The 18,748-nt window shown below is 57.6% G+C and overlaps 1 protein-coding gene across 1 annotated transcript in view; it reads left to right on the top strand.

Annotated features, from left to right (window-relative positions):
• SCN4A (sodium voltage-gated channel alpha subunit 4) overlaps positions 1 to 18,748 on the top strand; it is a 25,247-nt gene extending 6,499 nt beyond the window's left edge. Inside the window, exons 10-23 of the mRNA XM_029928853.1 lie at positions 1,371 to 1,695; positions 3,415 to 3,588; positions 3,916 to 4,272; positions 8,485 to 8,973; positions 10,640 to 10,772; positions 11,360 to 11,514; positions 12,058 to 12,231; positions 12,355 to 12,477; positions 13,810 to 14,088; positions 14,360 to 14,413; positions 14,678 to 14,815; positions 15,316 to 15,420; positions 16,047 to 16,317; positions 17,087 to 18,748. Coding sequence (XP_029784713.1) covers positions 1,371 to 1,695; positions 3,415 to 3,588; positions 3,916 to 4,272; positions 8,485 to 8,973; positions 10,640 to 10,772; positions 11,360 to 11,514; positions 12,058 to 12,231; positions 12,355 to 12,477; positions 13,810 to 14,088; positions 14,360 to 14,413; positions 14,678 to 14,815; positions 15,316 to 15,420; positions 16,047 to 16,317; positions 17,087 to 18,312 — 4,003 coding nt within the window. The 3' untranslated portion in view covers positions 18,313 to 18,748. The remainder of the gene's footprint in view (positions 1 to 1,370; positions 1,696 to 3,414; positions 3,589 to 3,915; positions 4,273 to 8,484; positions 8,974 to 10,639; positions 10,773 to 11,359; positions 11,515 to 12,057; positions 12,232 to 12,354; positions 12,478 to 13,809; positions 14,089 to 14,359; positions 14,414 to 14,677; positions 14,816 to 15,315; positions 15,421 to 16,046; positions 16,318 to 17,086) is intronic.

Below are 18,748 nucleotides of genomic sequence, written 5' to 3'. Positions count from 1 at the left end.
GGGGGGGGGGGGGGGGGGGGGGGGGGGGGGGGGGGGGGGGGGGGGGGGGGGGGGGGGGGGGGGGGGGGGGGGGGGGGGGGGGTAGATAGGCAGATGGGCACATGAATGCATGGAAAAATAGATGTATGGATGGGCTGAAAGGTTAATGAATGGGAAGAGGCATAAGTGTATGGATAGATGAGAGGAAATGGGGGAAGGAGGGAAAAAAGGAGAGTGAAGAGAAGCAGGAAGCAAGAGAAGGAAGAATAAAGGAAACCTGACATAGAAGAGATCTGGTCCAGTTCTCAGGTCCCCCTTTCCTTCCTTGTGCCAGGAAGGACTTGGAGGGCTGAGGACTTTGCAGACCCCTGGAGGGCATCGTCTCCCCTGTGTGACAGGCATGGAGGCATCTGTGCTCTGTCAGAGAATGCCCCAGGGGATGCTTGGAGTCACTGGCTGAGGAAGCCACTCAACACTGCCTTTGCTGAGACTCTTGTGAAAAGTTCTAGGTGTCAGACACTGTTTGAGGCACCTGCCCTAGCACCCAGCTTGGGGGTGAGAGTGTTACCATCAGACTAGAATCTGCAGCCTTTGAGAGGTCCAATCTGCTAATTCCCTGGGGTATCCCAATCATGCACCCAAACCCAGGTCCCCATAGGACTGCCCCCGACTCCCGTCCCCTTTCCTCATCTACAAGATGGTGAGCACTAATAGTATCGTCTCGTAAACTTCTGGTGGTAATGAAGTGAGATCATGCCTAGGCTGAGGACACCCATAGGCAGCAGAGGCCTTGAAGGCCAGGAGGAAGGGCAGCTTTATCAATGGGCCTGACAGCGTTCTAGTGCTAACGTGGCAAGAACAGGCAATGATTCCAGAAAGCCACTCTGGTGGGAAAGGACAGACTGGCTGGAGACAGTGTGGTGGACTCAGCTTTCCTGGGGATGGGAGGGAGAGCCCTCAGGGGGGAACCTCGGTCTGCTCCTGAGTGGCCTGGCCAGCTGCAGGTGGAATGGGACCTAACCTCCTGCAGTGGGCTCCCGCCTCTCCCTGGGGACCCTTGCACCCCGCCAGAGATCAGGGGCCTCCCCTGCCAGGATCAAAGCCTTGGACCAGGGGAGTAAGTCCTCTAGGGGCAGGCTTTGTGGGGTGTGCCAAGAAGAAGTAGCACAGGTGGAGTGTTAGGAGAAGGGGCTTCAGACAAGGCTGGCTGAAGGGGTGGAGTTTTGAGGGTCAGAGCAAATGGGCGGGGCTTTGGGGGCAGGACATTGAGGGGTTGGACCATGTGGGCGGGGCCTACAGGAGCCAGTCATAAGGGTGACTGGCCTAGCTAGCGGGCTTGGAGTAAGCCTGGCTGAAGGGTATGGGTTGGAGATGGGGAGTTCAAGGGGCAGGCCTAGAAGGTGGGACCTAAGATATAGGTCTGGCAAGGAGGACATGGTGGGGATCCTCATCAGGTGTGTTTCTACCCCATTCCCAGAGCTGGAAGAGGCCCACCAGAAGTGCCCACCGTGGTGGTACAAGTGTGCCCACAAAGTGCTCATATGGAACTGCTGCACCCCATGGGTGAAGTTCAAGAACATCATCCACCTGATCGTCATGGACCCCTTTGTGGACCTGGGCATCACCATCTGCATCGTGCTCAATACCCTCTTCATGGCCATGGAGCATTACCCCATGACAGAGGAGTTTGACAACGTGCTCACTGTGGGCAACCTGGTAGGAAGGGGACAGGGAGAGGTGTGTCTCCCACACAGGACAGGAGAGGGGCCACAGGGACCTATGGGGCCAACTGGGCTGCATGGAAATACAGGGCACTATTGGAGGGTCTCCGAGGGTCATTTTCCCAGCATATGGGGGGCATGAGTTGATGTACAAGGGAGGTATAGGGGGTGATCCCTGGGATGTGGAATTTGGATTTTAGGGTATTTGAAGGCAGAGAGAGTAGAGATGAAGTGCAAGACATTTTAAGATCAAGACTCAGGGGATCTGGGGTCTAGGCAGTGCCCTGGAGGCAGAGGTGGGGGAATGGGGACATGGGTGACAGGTCTCCACTTTCAGAGGTTGTTGTGGGCATAAGAGGGACCAAGGGACCTGAAAGTGGGGGCGTATAGCCATGGGCACCCAGGGCATAGTACCCCAACCCTAGCCCCTGCCCACTACCATTCTCCAGCATGACCAGGCCAGCTCCCCTCTGGCCTTTCCTGCCCTGCTATTGTTGACACTCACTGATCCACCCGCTTATCCCTGCCCATTAGGAGCATTATCACCTCGTTTCCAGCCTCGGTGGAGCCTGACAAAGGGAAAAAGCCGCCTCATCCTCCAGCCCTGCCCTGCCCATCCCAATTCCCTGAGAAATTTTTTCAGATTGCAAATGGGCAAGATGTTCTCCCCACCCTGATGGTGAGGGGAGTCCAGGGAGAATAGGTGTGGGGGGGTCTGCATCCCTACAACGACCGTGTGGACGGCATGGGCGTCAGACCCTGGACTCCCCGGCCTGTGCGAAGCGGGCACTTCTATCCCATGGAGATGCCTGCGGCAGCGATGCCAGGCTGGGCTGGAGGGGCAGGGGTGTGCCCTGGACTCGCCGTGCAGCTGCTGGAGTGTGCGTGATGGGCCTCGCCCATCGCCTGCCCACCCCCTGCCCACACTCCACTGCCGCCTGGGCACCTGCTATGGCCAGGGACAGCTACTGGGCGGGGCTCAGCATGTGCCCAGGCAGGCTGTGGACCGGGGCAGCTGGTGCCCGGCAGGAGGAGGCCGTGCCCAGGAAGCTTTCAGAGGCTAGACAGCCTGTGCACCCCTGTGCCAGGTTGGTGGGGAGGCAGCTCCAGTCTTCTCGTGGATCCTGCTTTGCCCGCTTTTGGCCCCTACCATAGACTTCTGAGCCCACCAAGATTTGCTGAGTTCTGAGACCCCTGCCAGTCAGGGTAGAGAAGGTAGGCTGTAGAGACAGGGAGACTGAACTAAGTGCCCCAACACCTGGGTTTGAGATCTGACTCGTTCCCAGATGGGTGGCGTGAGCGAGCACTTGCCGTTTCTCTCTCTGAACCTCAACGTTCTAATCCCTGGGACAAGTGACAATCACTCCCACCTACATAGGGATCGGCATACCAGTGAGGTCATGATGTGAACCACAGAGTACTCTGTGAGTGCTAAATATTATTATAGGGGTGAGGCCCCAGGAAGTTAAGTGACTGGCCCATGGTCACAAGGCCAGAAGCTGATGGGCTCGGGTCTCTCTCAGCTCCGTGGAAAGGCCTTTCCACTCTTCCTGCACACACGTGGGTGGTGGTCCTGCTGCCTGACCCCGCTCAGGGCTCTGGATCCCCCACCTCAGGCCCCGTGGGCTCTGCCAGGAGGTGGAAGTCGTGGGGGAGACTCCCAAGCCTCTGGGTCCCCGAGGCTCTGTGATGCAGATGGCACCCCACCCCACAGGTTTTCACGGGCATCTTCACGGCAGAGATGATACTGAAGCTCATCGCCCTGGATCCCTACGAGTACTTCCAGCAGGGCTGGAACATCTTCGACAGCATCATTGTCACCCTCAGCCTGGTGGAGCTGGGGCTGGCCAACGTGCAGGGACTGTCCGTGCTCCGCTCCTTCCGCCTGGTGCGTGACATCTGGGCTTGACCCCTTAGGGGCCATGGGTGACAGTGGAGCAGGGACCATAGTGCAGACCTGAAGCCTGAGACTCAGGAAGCATCAGTAGTGGAATCGGGAGCCCGACTGAGTATCCAGTCCACCACTCTGAGTATCCAGAGGTGGTCTGATACGAGTATTCCCATTTAATAGAGAGGCAGACTGAGGCCTCAGATCACTCATGGGGTAGGAGTTTGAATTGCCCAGGAGAGTACTTTCTCCTAACGATGGGGCTCCCTCGGGTTGGGCCGGGGGTCCCTGGGCCTCATTGCCCCCTGCCCTCCCCCTGCCCGGCAGCTGCGTGTCTTCAAGCTGGCCAAGTCGTGGCCGACGCTAAACATGCTCATCAAGATCATCGGCAACTCGGTGGGCGCGCTGGGCAACCTGACGCTGGTGCTGGCCATCATCGTGTTCATCTTCGCCGTCGTGGGCATGCAGCTGTTCGGCAAGAGCTACAAGGAGTGTGTGTGCAAGATCGCCGCCGACTGCAGCCTGCCGCGCTGGCACATGCACGACTTCTTCCACTCCTTCCTCATCGTCTTCCGCATCCTGTGCGGGGAGTGGATCGAGACCATGTGGGACTGCATGGAGGTGGCCGGCCAGGCCATGTGCCTCACTGTCTTCCTCATGGTCATGGTCATCGGCAACCTAGTGGTGAGTTAGGCCCCCCGCCCCCCCCCCCGAGAAACCCAACCATGTGCCTTTCCTTTATTTCCTTTATTATTTTTTAAATTTATTTTTGAGAGAGAGAGAAAGCAAGGAAGAGGCAGAGAGAGAGGGAAAGAGAATCCCAAGAGAGAAGTAAAGAGAATCTGTGCTGCCAACGCAGAGCCCAACACGGGGTTCAAACTCATGAACCGTGAGATCATGACCTGAGCCGAAATCAAGAGTCAGACTCTTAACACGCCCCCCCCACATCCCCCCGGCTTTATTTCCTTTAAATCAGGCTGTTCTTCAAGGACCTTTCCCCTATGTGGTCACACTGTATGAAATCGCTAATGCTTGACTGTATCCTACCTCTCCCCCAACAAGGAGGCAGTTTTATATGGTTTAACCCAGTGGCTTTCCAACTTTAGCCTGCTTAAGAATCACCTGGGAGTTTCTTAAAACCCAGACGCCTAGCCCCACTCCCGCAGAATCCATTCAGCAGCTCAGGGTCAGGCCTGGGAATCTGCATTCCTAACGAATGCAGTGGCTGCTGGGGAGAGACCACACTGTGAATAGTACCGTTGAAAAGTAGTGTTTGGGGGCAAAGTAACCTGATAACTGGAGTCAGACCCATGCTCCAGTCCCAGCTCCGTTGTCATCTGTGTGACCTTGAACAAGTTATTGCTCTCTGGTCAGCTGGATTCTCTGACTTCACATGGAAGAAAAATGGCAGGCACCTCACGGGGCGGCAGAGAGGCTTGGCTATGACAGAGTGCAGGAAAGTGCCACGTAGGGTTGGCACCAGATCTTCTGGGGCTCCTGTCCTTCTCCCACCGGCCCACCCCTTCCATTCCTGGAATCAGGCCCTGGGAGCGGGGAGAATCCAGAGATGGCATAAACTGCCTCCATTCTGCCACTTTCTGTGGCTCGGGGCTTGGCCTGTGGGGCTGGTGCGGGGGAGGGGCTGCAGACAGGCCGTGACCATGACCGTGACCGGCATGTCTGTGGTAGGGCCCGAGGAGGCGTGTCTCCTCTTCCTGACACCCACGACTCCTCCCTGGTCGGGTGGGTGGCGTTCCTGCCAGGACTGCTGTGCCCAGCTGCCCCCTACAGTGGCCGACACTGCCCTGGGAAACCGGGGTGGGAAGACGCACGTCCCCACGTTCCGAAAAGGCTTGAGGAATCCTTGGGCTGCTGGCTCAGCGCTTCTCAGATATCGCTGAGCCCTGGCTGGGGGCAGGGGTAGACCGGTGGGGAGGGGTGTCACTTCCACCGGGAAGAGGCCATGGGATGAGGTCCTGAGCCCCCAGGGACAGCTAGGCAGGAGAACCCAGGCTGACTGTCGAGGACCTGCAGAGAGATGGACGATGCTCCATCAGAACTTTGAGGCAGGATGGGGGAGGGGGTAGCTGGGTCTGAGCAGAGGTTTGTGAAGGTAAGTTTAAGAGTCTAGGGTGACCAAAAGGGTCTGCTGTGGGTTTCTTTCTGAATTGCATAAACTCGAAAACATTTCAAGCCTCTGCTTTGCCACTTACTGACTGGGAGATGCTGAGCAAGTTATTTAACCTCTCTCTGGCCTCAGTTTTTCTCATCTGGAAAATGGGGACGATGATGATGGTGACCTATTTCACAGGGTGGTCTGAGTGCTCAGCAAAGCCCATGGCCTACAAGGCCAGGGAAGTCCAAACGTTACAGGCCTGTGGGGGCAGGGGAAGTGGTGGGTTAGGTACCCGCCGTTGGCGTCACACCCCCAAGTATTGGGCTCCTGCCATATGCCAGTCCCTGCACAAAGGGCTTTACATGCATTATCCGTAATGCTCTCCACAACCCCAGGAGGTAGGTAATGTTGGCACTGTGCTCTGAGGAGGCGCTGCCGGGAACCACACAGCTAGCGTGAAACTGAGCCCAGACTGGAACCTGGGTCTATGTCATGCCAACAACAACAACATCAATAATAACAGCAGTGGTAAGAGTGACAGTGTCAACACCAGCAATAACAACAGTGACAACTGACCTCTATTTACATTTGTCCAGCATTCTGAGCACTTTCTGCGTCCTTTTCTCTTAATGCTTGCCACCGCCCGATGGGGACGTGCTGTTTAATCTCTGTTGTGTAGACAGGGAAGCAAAGGCTCAGGGAGGTAAGCTAGGAACCTGCACAGGATTTGGACCCAGAGTCTGGAGCCATTGCACTGCACTGCCTATGCGTGCATGTCACTCCGCCCCCACCCCCACACATGCACACGCACACACGCATGCGCACACACCACTGGTGCCCTTTTCCAGCCCAGTTCTGTGGCTCTCTCTGCTCAGAGGGAGTGGAGCAGCCCAGGGAGGCGGCACTGTCAGCTCCTTGGGCACTGTCCCCTGTCACCGCCCACTACCCCCCTCCCCCCGGCCTCATGGGAGCTGATGTCTGCCAGAGGGCACTGAGGCATCCTGCCAGAGAGTATGGGGACCCATGGCCCCTGCATCATGGCACTTGAGCACTTCCTCTGGGTTACTGTGCAGAAGAGGAAATGACCAAGGTCACAGGTAACCCACCCCTCAGAGCCCCTGGGGGGAACATGGTGTCCATCCCCCTTCCCTCCAGCCCTCCTCCCCACGCCTTGCCCGAGGCGGCTATTTCTGTCCCGAGCAGGAGCCGTGTGCAAACCCTGCTGACCCAGAGAGCAGCTAATTCCCATCTCAGATGTGTTTCTGGCAACTGGATGCTCCCCCCCCCCCGACAAAGGGAAAGAAAGACCAATACATTTTGGGTGGGGGCAAAAGCAGAAAAGTCTCTAGGGAGCATAAAGATGAGGAGGAATCCCCCCAGCATGTTCTCCCCAAGAGAGAATAGACATACACACACACACACACACTTTAAAGATATTATGCTAACATGATTTTTAAGGCGATGATAAAAAGACTTTGGAGGACTCGGCGAAAGCCAGGCAGTGAGAGACACATGGCAAAGTTGGTCAAGGATGGTAGATGGACATGTACAGACTCCCCTACTCCTTCATGTCCACTCACACACCAAGCCCTGTCCCAAGGCCCCCAGCAAGACCCAGCCCTGCCACCCCAGCTGGGCTTCACCTTCATCCTCATTCCCTGGGTCCAGGGGGATAGGGTGGTGGATGGTAGGGCCACCACACTGCACAATTTCTGAGGTTACCATTCACACTGTAGCCTAAATGAATGATGTCCTCTAAAGATGTGCAATGGCTGGAAGCCTGGGTCTAGTCCTGATTGTGTTGTGCGTCCCACTCTGGGACTCCATCTCCTTATTAAAATACTGAGCTGGCTTCAGAGTTAAAGTCTTCCATGTACCTTGTACCTTCTGTCATTGCACACATAACATGTTTTAAGTGGCTACTGTGTGCTGTGCTTGTATTGATCTTTTAATCCTCACAACAATGCAGGGAGGTGGGCACTGGAATCATCCCCATTATACAGAGGAGGAAACTGAGGCACAGAGCAGTGATATGATGTGCCTCAGGACTCATAGCTAGTAAACTGCAGCACGGTTTCAAAGCCTGTGCAGCCATGCAAACCCACCGCATGTATTCATCTAATCAAATGTCTGGCTCTACTAGGTTGGAGCACCAAGACACCAACACATGCCTGTGCCTGCAAAATAGATCTGGAGACCAGAGGCGTAGACCAGTAGCCTCCTAAGGCTTTCAGTAGGAATATGGGAAGAAAACTGGGTGGAGCAGGGAATCTCAAGGAAAGAGAAGGGGGTGAATAGCAGTGGGTCAAATGCCCTCTCCAAAGCAACAGGGTACAGGCATCTGAGCACCAGGGAGCACAGGCTCTGTTCACAGACAGGAAAAAGAAGGCTCCACAGATTCAGGGTCCCAGAGAGTCCTGGAAACTCGGACACATGAGCTCTGTTCTTTGTTCTGCGCTCCCCAGCAGTGGAGTTGGAGGACAGGGTTGTGGAAAGAGTCCCTGCCACCCAGTGGGCCTCCCCAAACCCTGCCTCTGTCATGGTCTTACAGAAGCTTATCATGTGCCTAAGCCTCAGTTTCCTTATCTTCAAAGTGGGGTGATAGGAACACTCCTCACCTCCCCGAGCAGCTGTGAAAATCGCATTAGGTGATATTCTTCTAAACACCCAACAAGTGGTGGGTCTAATCCAGTGGCCTGAGGCCCCTCACGCTGGCTAAAGGTGGCACCCTCATGGACCCAGAGGCTGAGCTGAGCTTGCTCCCAACGTCTGCCCCCCAGGTCCTGAACCTCTTCTTGGCGCTGCTGTTGAGCTCCTTCAGCGCCGACAGCCTGGCCGCGTCGGATGAGGACGGCGAGATGAACAATCTCCAGATTGCCATCGGGCGCATCAAGTGGGGCATCGGCTTTGCCAAAGCCTTTCTGCTGGGTCTGCTGCACGGCAAGATCCTGACCCCCAAAGAGATCATGCTCAGCCTCGGGGGGCCCGGGGAGGCCGGGGAGGCCGAGGAGGCTGGGGAGAGCGCCCCAGAAGATGAGAAGAAGGAGCCACCGCCTGACGAGGGTGACAAGGACCTGAAGAAGGATAATCACATCCTGAACCACATGGGCCTGGTAGACGGCTCTCCCCCCAGCATTGAGCTGGATCACCTCAACTTCATCAACAACCCCTACCTGACTATTCACGTGCCCATTGCCTCCGAGGAGTCTGACCTGGAGATGCCTACGGAGGAGGACACTGACACTTTCTCAGAGCCTGAGGATGGCAAGGTAAGCCCATCACAGGGCCCGGCTCGACGGGGTCAGGGGTCAGATAGACATGGCTTCAAACTTTGTGTGACCTTGGACAAGTCACAAATCCTCTCTGAACCTCAGTTTCTCCATCTGTAAAATGAGGGTGATGGCACCTACCTCGGAGCATTATTGTGGGCATTAGGTGAGATGCTGTGTATAAAGCACATGGTATGCCCTCTGTGCATGGTGACGCTGTTACTGCTCTTAATGTGGTCATTTGGTTGGGCCCTGCCCTGCCCTGGTGTCCCTTCGCTCAGAGACGCCACCTGGGCCCATCTCACCAGCAGGTGGTGCTCTTGGACAGGATGTTCTTACCTGTGGCACCTTAGCTCCCGGGTTGGGATCCCAGAGGCCTCTCTTAATCCCCCTCTGAGCTTAAAGTCCTTGCCCTTATCATGTGTTTCTGTTTAGTCCCCACTGGGGCTAGTTCCAACCACCCAGTGTGGACCAAAGTGCTGGGGCTGGGCTCTCCGAGGGGTGGAGGGGGTTGGGGGCCAATCAGGTTGGGTACAAGGAGAGCAGAGAGCTGGGCACAGTCTCAGCAGGAGCCCTGACCCACCCACCCAGGAGATGCCCCCTCCTCCTAGCCCTCCCCTGCAGGGGTGACTGGTAGTCACCCCCCAGATGCTCAGGCTGAGGCTAGGGCCTTGCCTGGGACCCCCACCCCCAGGGAGCTGGCTCTGAGCCCCCAAGCCCACCCTCCCGCTCTGGCAGGGGAAGGGCTAGCACATCAGCTAGGGCAGGGCCCCCTGCCCCCCCCCCCCACCATCTGCCTTGGGCCTGGCTGGGTACTGAAGCCTGAAAGAACTTTGCCCTAAAAGCTCCTGACTCCTTATTCCCCCTAAATATGTGGCACTCTGACTTTCCAGGGGGCCGTATGCCTGCCAAGCTATAAATACCCAGGGAAATGTGGCACCGACCTCGGTATGAGGAGCCGGGGTTGGGGAGGGCTGGACAGCTTAGAGGGCCAAGGCTCTGGCTACTCTGAGGGGGGCAAGTATGGCTCCAAGGGGGATTGTGGGAGCTGGGGCACACAGGCAGGACAAACGGCTCAGTGTGTGAACTAATGTCTGCCTCAGTTTCCCTTCTGTGGACTGGGCACAAGGACCTCTGTAATTTTCTGGTCACCATTCTGGATCCAGAGCTGCCCCCTAAGCTGCCTGTGGGGGCCTCACCTCCAGCCATGAGGGGGTTGGTCCCCTTGAGGAGGGAGCTTAAGGCCAGGAGCCCGGCCTGGCCCCCTTCTTGCTCCCTCAGAAGTCCTTTCAGGCCTCTTATTCCTCTGTTATCCCACCCCATGCCTCCTAGGACCCCCAGCCTGGCTCCGCCACCCCCCAGTGTGCTTGTCTCCAGCCTCCTCCCTTACCTGAGGTCTTCCCCTGCCTCCATGTGCCCTCACCATCCCTTCCCAAGCCTCAGCCCTGCCCTGCTCCAAATCTAAGTGCCATAGTCCCTGTGGTTCTTCTGCAAGGGCCACAGTGCTTGCTCCATAATCCAGGGTTGAGTGAATGAATGAATGAAGAATGAATGAGTAGGTCTGCCCCACCCCCTCTTTCTCCTCTCCCTCCTGGTCTCCCATCCCAACCTCCTTGTACACCTGGTGGGAGGGCCGAGGGGTCATGTGACCCTGTGGCCCCTGCAGAAGCCACCGCAGCCCCTCGATGGGAACTCCTCCGTCTGCAGCACCGCCGACTATAAGCCCCCTGAGGAAGACCCCGAGGAGCAGGCTGAAGAGAACCCCGAAGGGGAGCAGCCTGAGGAGTGCTTCACAGAGGGTGAGGGCAAGCCCATGTCCCCACCAGGGACAGGCCATGGCGGGGGGTGGGGGGGGTGACAGCCCTGGCACTGGCCTAGCCAATCGCCCCCTCAAGGACATCTCAGGACCCTGTGTATCATGGAAGACTTGCAGAGCCTTTCCCCCCCACACCTGATGCTGCCCTCTTCTGACACACCTCCCGAGGGAATGCAACCCTAGGGAGGGGTTTCAGAGCCTGGGAAGCCTCCCAGCCCCTGACTCCCAAAACCACAAGCGTGTGCAGCCCCTGAGGACTGCCATGCAGAATCTCCACAGGCCCCGACCCGGCACCAAGCAAGTGCCTGGGAATGGCTGCTTTAAGACCTGTCTCTGCCCTGGCCTCCTCCCCGGCCTCATCCCGAGAGGCCTGCCCAGCCCTTCCGGAGACAGCCCCGCAGGCACCCTGCTGTGCACACGCCTGGGCTGGGCAGCCTGACAGCTGCTTGGGAGAGGCGGGGAAGAGGAGGACAGCTGTGCCTGGGAAGGTGGTGGGAACACGCTGACTGTGCGTCCAGAGGCCGCCCCCAGTCCTGTGACATGGCGCCCTGGCCCCCTTCCCTCCCCTAGCCTGTGTGCAACGCTGTCCTTTCCTCTACGTGGACATCTCCCAGGGCCGCGGGAAGATGTGGTGGACCCTCCGCAGGGCCTGCTTCAAGATAGTCGAGCATAACTGGTTCGAGACCTTCATTGTCTTCATGATCCTGCTCAGCAGCGGGGCCTTGGTAGGCACCGCCCTGGTGACAGCCACGGGCAGAGGACCTCCCGGGGCTCCCCTCTTCCCACACCATGGGAGGGATGAGGCCTGGGCAGTCTGGGCCCCAGAGAATCCTGAAGTGACTTATCTGTGGTTGCAAGATATGAGGTAGAATGTGTTAATTTTCTTAAAGCGATAGATGGGGTCCAGCCCTGGTGCACCCCCTGCCTGGTGCACAGGTGCCAACTAGGGCAGGTGCCATCCAGGAAGGCCCTGGGAATGTTGAGGTGGGGGACGGGGGTCAGGGTTGAAGATGTGTCATTGTGAAGGCCCCCCGAGCAGATGACTGAGTGTCGCCCCTGGGGAAGGGGAGCTGAGGGGGTCCCCCTGAGGGGGGAACTCACTTGCCCCCATGGTGGACCCAGGGAGTCTGGGAGAAGACAACAGCCTGCCCCTGGCCCGGTGGCCCCCAGTGCTGCAGGGAGGCAGAAGCATCGGGCAGGGTAGGGGGCGTGGCTACTGCCCCAGCCTCCTGGGCCCTGGCCAACCCTGGCTGTGCTGGCGTCCCCAGGCCTTCGAGGACATCTACATCGAGCAGCGGCGGGTCATCCGCACCATCTTGGAGTACGCGGACAAGGTTTTCACCTACATCTTCATCCTGGAAATGCTGCTCAAGTGGGTGGCCTACGGCTTCAAGGTGTACTTCACCAATGCCTGGTGCTGGCTTGACTTCCTCATTGTGGATGTGAGTCTGCGTCCCACCCCCCAGCCCTGCGGCCAGATCCAGAAGCATCCCTGTGGCCAAGGACTTCGGGAGCCCTGGCTCCGAGGCCCTGTACCCCCTGACCACCCCGCCCTCCCTTTGCAGGTCTCCATCATCAGCCTGGTGGCTAACTGGCTTGGCTACTCGGAGCTGGGACCCATCAAATCCCTGAGGACTCTGCGAGCCCTGCGTCCCCTGAGGGCACTGTCCCGATTTGAGGGCATGAGGGTGGGTGCTGGGGGGACGCTGGGTAGGGCTAGGGACTGGGGGAGCAGCCAGCGCAGGGCAAGGTGCAGGGGGCCACAGGTCTATACTCCAGCCACCACTGGGGAAGAAGAGGCCGTGGACTCTGGGCCCTGCTGAGGCCCAGATTTGAGGACCCCCCAGACATCCTCCCACACCACCCAAGTACCCCTCCGTAGCTCATCTCTGCCATCACTGGGGGGCAGCAGAGGCTGCATCAGCTCCCAGAAAGGGACCATGAGGGCACTGAGGCCAGAGAGAGGAAAGAAAGCAGGTCTGGGGGTGTATAGGTGTCCCTCCCCAGCCTCAGACTGAGGTCCGCCAGGGCTCTGAGACCTGGATGAGCCGGCAGGTACTAGTGCCTGGGCTCTGAGCCTGCTCCGTTCTTCCCTCAGGCCCTTGAGAATAGAAGTGACAGTAAATATGGGGTTTGGCCAAGACAAATGGGATTTCCCCAGCCAAGAGAGGTCTGTTGGGAATAAAACCCACTCAGAGGGACAAACTTCTGTGAAGCAGCTGGTCGCAGGCCAGCTGTGCGCTCAGCCCAAGTGGCTCTCTCCTGTTCATGCAAGGGGCTGGCCAATGCTGGACATCCCCTGCCCCCCACACCTCCTGCCCAAACCAGGGACCCTTTCCCACTGAGGGGAAATGACCTCCCCATGGTCATGTAGCCAAGAATAGAGCTACCCAAGGCATTACCAGGTTTGTGCCACCTACTCTGTCTGTCTGGAGGTCATAAACAGCTTCTCCTTAAAAAAGGACAGTTCTCAGATTTAGCCCAGCCTGACATAGGAGGTTGGCCTGTGGGGCCAGGGCCGGGGAGTGGGGCACAGGGCTTCAATCTCAGGATCCTCCTGCTTTGAAGACACCAGTGGCTTCTTTTCTGTGTCTGTGTCTCTAATGCTGTGAGCAGATGAGCAGGGGGCTGGGTCACGGGGGCTGAGTTTCCTATGGGGGCCGAAGAAGGAGTGTTTGTCTCCTGCCTAGTGACCCGTGGCCAGGCTGCTTCCAGAGAAGCCTGGTGCCCCGATTCTGGGCTGATGGCTCCAGCCAAGCAGAGAGCCCTCTTCAACCACTAGGCCAGCAGCACCCCCAACCCTACTCTTCAGTTCCCCATCACCCACCGCCACCCCACCCCCAACATAGAGCCCAGCAGACTTCTCCCCCATGCCTGGCTCAGACCAACCCTCCTCCAGGAAGCCATCCCTGAATAACAATGCCCAGCCCTGTCTGGTCCCCTTGTTAGTGTAGGTGGAGAGCCCTGTTCCAAAGGAGCTTGGGTAAAGATCTGGCGTTAACCTTTCCCCCGGCCCCCAGGTGGTGGTGAATGCCCTCTTGGGAGCCATCCCCTCCATCATGAACGTGCTGCTTGTCTGCCTCATCTTCTGGCTCATCTTCAGCATCATGGGTGTCAACCTGTTTGCTGGCAAGTTCTACTACTGCATCAACACCACCACCTCTGAGAGATTCGACATCTCTGAGGTCAACAACAAGTCTGAGTGTGAAAGCCTGATGCACACAGGCCAGGTCCGCTGGCTCAACGTCAAGGTCAACTATGACAACGTGGGTCTAGGCTACCTCTCCCTCCTGCAGGTGGTGAGTGTAACCTGCTGCCCTTGCACAAAACTAGCATGGGGGTACTCCTAGACTCTCATTGTACCCAAGGCCACTGCTCCTTGTTAGGAGGCCACCCACCCTGCTTCTGGTGCTATGGGACCCTGACATAATATCTATTTGTCACTTTGGTCTCCATTTGATGCCTTCCCTATGGTCTCTGGGGAGGACCAGGCTGGGGTGAGGAGGGAGACTCATGGATGAGGGAAACAGGAAGCAGCCCCTCCCCTCACACCCAACCACACTCTCTCAGGCGACCTTCAAGGGCTGGATGGACATCATGTATGCGGCTGTGGACTCCCGGGAGGTGAGTGGGGCTCACTGAGCTGTGGCTGGTGAGCAAGCCAGGGGAGAGGACTCAGCCCAGACACACACCGGCACATTCTGCCCATCCCTGCCCCCATGCCACCTCCTCAGGAGTCCCCAAAGTCAGCAGCCTGGGGTGGGGGTGGAAGGGTCCACCTCTGGGCCCCAGGCCCCTCCTGCCCACAGGGAGATGGGAAGCAAGGGGCAGCCAACATGTCCCCCAAACCTCCCCATTCCATCCTGTCCTGTCCTGTGGACTCTGCAGAAGGAGGAGCAGCCGCAGTATGAGGTGAACCTCTACATGTATCTCTATTTTGTCATCTTCATCATCTTCGGGTCCTTCTTCACCCTCAACCTCTTCATCGGCGTCATCATCGACAACTTCAACCAACAGAAGAAGAAGATGAGTATCCAGGCCGGGCAGCCCGGGGCTCCCTCCTCCCTCCCTCCACTCACCCGTGCCTTCATACATTCACACATGCCACCTCACACCTGCTGTGCTGTCGCTGGCTGCGTGATTGAGGCAGCAAGCCTGGGTTCACATCCTACCTGGTGACTTTGAACAAGTGATTTGACCCTTAAGAACCTTGTTTAAAAATGAGGTTGATGCTACCTGCCTGGGCCGGGTCATTCAAAGGACCCAACATGATACTGATGGAGAGCATCTGGCCCAAAACAAGTTATGAGGCAGCACCGATCCTCTCCCCTCTGTCACCTCCCTCCACACCCTCCCTTGTCCAGACCCCTCAGTCCCCCTTCCCCTTCTTCCCTCAGCCCCCATCTCTGGCCCCTCCAGGTCCCCCTGCTGGTGTGGGGGCTGCTTTAAGGGTGGTGCCTGAGGTAGGGAGGTCCTGGAGGCAGAGAGGAGGGACCTCCAACCTTACGGGCCCCATCCCATTATACTTTGGAGGGAAAGACATCTTCATGACAGAGGAACAGAAGAAATACTATAATGCCATGAAGAAGCTTGGCTCCAAGAAGCCTCAGAAGCCAATTCCGCGGCCCCAGGTACTGGCCCTCTGAGCCCCTCCTCCTCTAGCCTCTATGAACCTCCTGCCCTAGGGGGACGATGAGGGCATAATGCGGGCTGCACTCTCCCCACCAGGCTATGTGAGGCTGGGTCCCCCTGTAGGGAAGCTGGGGTCACCAGCCAGGAGGAATTTGTCTCTTTATAACTGCACAGAGGCACCACATGTGGGAGCAGCAGCTGCCTGATCAACTCCAGTCACTGCTTTACCCCTCACCTGGCCCTGCATAGCCCCCCAGTGTCCGCCCACCCCTTCAGCTGATGGCCTCAGGGGCAAGGGCCCCTCAAAGTGGGAGGAAGAGGACCCTCCCGAGTGAGCAATGACTTTGGGAGAAGGATGAGAGGTTGCTGGGGGACCTTTATGGGAGGAACGGTCCTAGAGGGAGGAAGATGCCCACAGACCCCACAGAATGGCCTGCTCTGAGAGGTCTCCCCTGCCTGCCCTGGTCAACTCTACCACAAGCCCTGACACACTCTTTCTGCTGTTGTGCTGTTGTGTCGCCTTGTGTCTCCTGCCTGAACACATCCTGTGTGGGTCCTTACCACTGCCCCCCCACCGCATCCACCCACATGCACCCCTGCACTCCTACCCCTGCCCATGCTGCAGAACAAGATCCAGGGCATGGTGTACGACTGCGTGACCAAGCAGGTGTTCGACATCACGATCATGATCCTTATCTGCCTCAACATGGTCACCATGATGGTGGAGACAGACGACCAGAGCCAGCTCAAAGTGGACATCCTGTACAACATCAACATGGTCTTCATCATCATCTTCACCGGGGAGTGTGTGCTCAAGATGCTCGCCCTGCGCCAGTACTACTTCACCGTCGGCTGGAACATCTTCGACTTTGTGGTTGTCATCCTGTCCATTGTGGGTGAGCGGGGCCAGGCCGGGCTGAGTCATTCAGGAAGACCGGGTGCTCCCGTTCTAGTGTACAGACACCTGCTCATGCACCTGGAAGGCTCACAAGCACATTTACACGTACACATGTGCATATGCACCTGGCACTGAGGAAGGCACATACGGTGGGCTCCCAGGCAGCCTGTCACCTGCACACAGACGAATACACGTCTAGAAACATTTACCTGACCAGTAGATGCACACTCAGATGCCCATGTGCTAAGTGGAAGACATAAGACAGTGCCAGCATCCATACACACAGGAGAAGTGCACAGACGTGTGCAATTATGATAGCAGCTAGCTACCATTTATTGACCATTTACTATTGGCCCAGCACTGTACTATCCCAGGAGGCCGGTATGGTTATCACCTCTGCTTTACAGATAAGGAAACTGAATCACAAACAAGTTAAATGTCATGCCCAGAGTCACACACAGAGCTGTCCTCCCTGTTGGTCTCATCTATGGCATCGCAAATAGCCTTGGGAGTCAGCCATACCCTCGCCCCATCACCCTAGGCATATCCCACTTCTATCCAGCTGGATCAGGGCAGAGATGTGGCCCCTGGCCCCAGGACCCTGGAAGAGCCCAGCCTAATGGGTCAGGCCATTCAGGCTGTGCTTTTGCTGCTCCCTTCTGGGGAAGAGCACATGGGGCTAGGCCCCCTTGAGCCCTGCATGCTTCCCACTCCCTGATCCAGCCTCCTACCCAAGGGCAGCAATCCTCACCACTTCCTCCCCGCAGGACTCGCGCTCTCCGATCTGATCCAGAAATACTTCGTGTCACCCACACTGTTCCGAGTGATCCGCCTGGCGCGGATCGGGCGTGTCCTGCGGCTGATCCGTGGGGCCAAGGGCATTCGGACTCTGCTCTTTGCCCTCATGATGTCCCTGCCTGCCCTCTTCAACATTGGCCTCCTCCTCTTCCTGGTCATGTTTATCTACTCCATCTTTGGCATGTCCAACTTTGCCTATGTCAAGAAGGAGTCGGGCATCGATGACATGTTCAACTTTGAGACCTTTGGCAACAGCATCATCTGCCTCTTCGAGATCACCACGTCAGCTGGCTGGGATGGGCTCCTCAACCCCATCCTCAACAGTGGGCCCCCTGACTGTGACCCTACACTTGAAAACCCAGGCACCAGCGTCAGGGGTGACTGTGGCAACCCCTCCATCGGCATCTGCTTCTTCTGCAGCTACATCATCATCTCCTTCCTCATTGTAGTCAACATGTACATTGCCATCATCCTGGAGAACTTCAATGTGGCCACTGAGGAGAGCAGCGAGCCCCTTGGCGAGGACGACTTTGAGATGTTCTATGAAACGTGGGAGAAGTTTGACCCCGACGCCACGCAGTTCATTGACTACAGTCGCCTCTCTGACTTTGTGGACACCCTGCAGGAGCCACTGAGAATCGCCAAGCCCAACAAGATCAAGCTCATCACGCTAGACCTGCCCATGGTGCCGGGGGACAAGATCCACTGCCTGGACATCCTCTTTGCCCTCACCAAGGAAGTCCTAGGTGACTCTGGGGAAATGGACGCCCTCAAGGAGACCATGGAGGAGAAGTTCATGGCAGCAAACCCCTCCAAGGTCTCCTATGAGCCCATCACCACCACCCTCAAGAGGAAGCATGAGGAGGTGTGTGCCATCAAGATCCAGAGGGCCTACCGCCGGCACCTGCTCCAGCGCACCGTGAAGCAGGCATCCTACATGTACCGCCACAGCCAGGATGGCAGTGGGGATGGGGGCCCCGAGAAGGAGGGTCTGATCGCCAACACCATGAGCAAGATGTATGGCCATGAGAACGGGAACAGCAGTGTGCAGAGTTCGGGTGAGGAAAAGGGCTCAACCGGGGACTCTGGAGCTGCCATAGGGCTCACGCCTATCAGCCCCTCAGAGGCTGCCCTCCCTCCTTCCCCATCCCTGGGGCAGACAGTGCGCCCCGGGGTCAAAGAGTCTCTTGTCTAGGCAGCAGCGAGGTGGCCAGCTGAGCCTCGCACAGCCCCAAAGCTCCCTCGTGGTGCCTGCTCACTGAGGGAGCGGGGCTTTGAGTCTGTGACTGATCGGCTCTCTGTTGGGGACAGGATTTGGCCATGCTGGGGCTGACACCCAGGCCATGGAAAATGGGAATTGCACTCAGAGGCTCCACGTGGGCCTGAGGCCCCGGCTTCCAGATTTCTTGTTTCAATTTGTCCTCACCTCCTCATGGGCCCTGCTGCCTCTCCTCTTGGGGGAGGTCAGAATGCCCGGATCTCTGCCCCCCACGTGGGGGAGGAGCCAGCTACGATGGAGGGGTCAGCTGCCCTCCTGACATCAGAGTCTTAAGGGCTACAGGCCTCTCCCCAGGAAGTAGCTCATGCCCCCCTAGACCCCTCCTGGATAAAGGTATATTTTAAAGATTTTA

Source organism: Suricata suricatta, chromosome 17 (genome assembly GCF_006229205.1).
Source record: "Suricata suricatta isolate VVHF042 chromosome 17, meerkat_22Aug2017_6uvM2_HiC, whole genome shotgun sequence".
Lineage (NCBI taxonomy): Eukaryota > Metazoa > Chordata > Mammalia > Carnivora > Herpestidae > Suricata > Suricata suricatta.
This window is presented reverse-complemented; position numbering and strand designations above follow the sequence as displayed.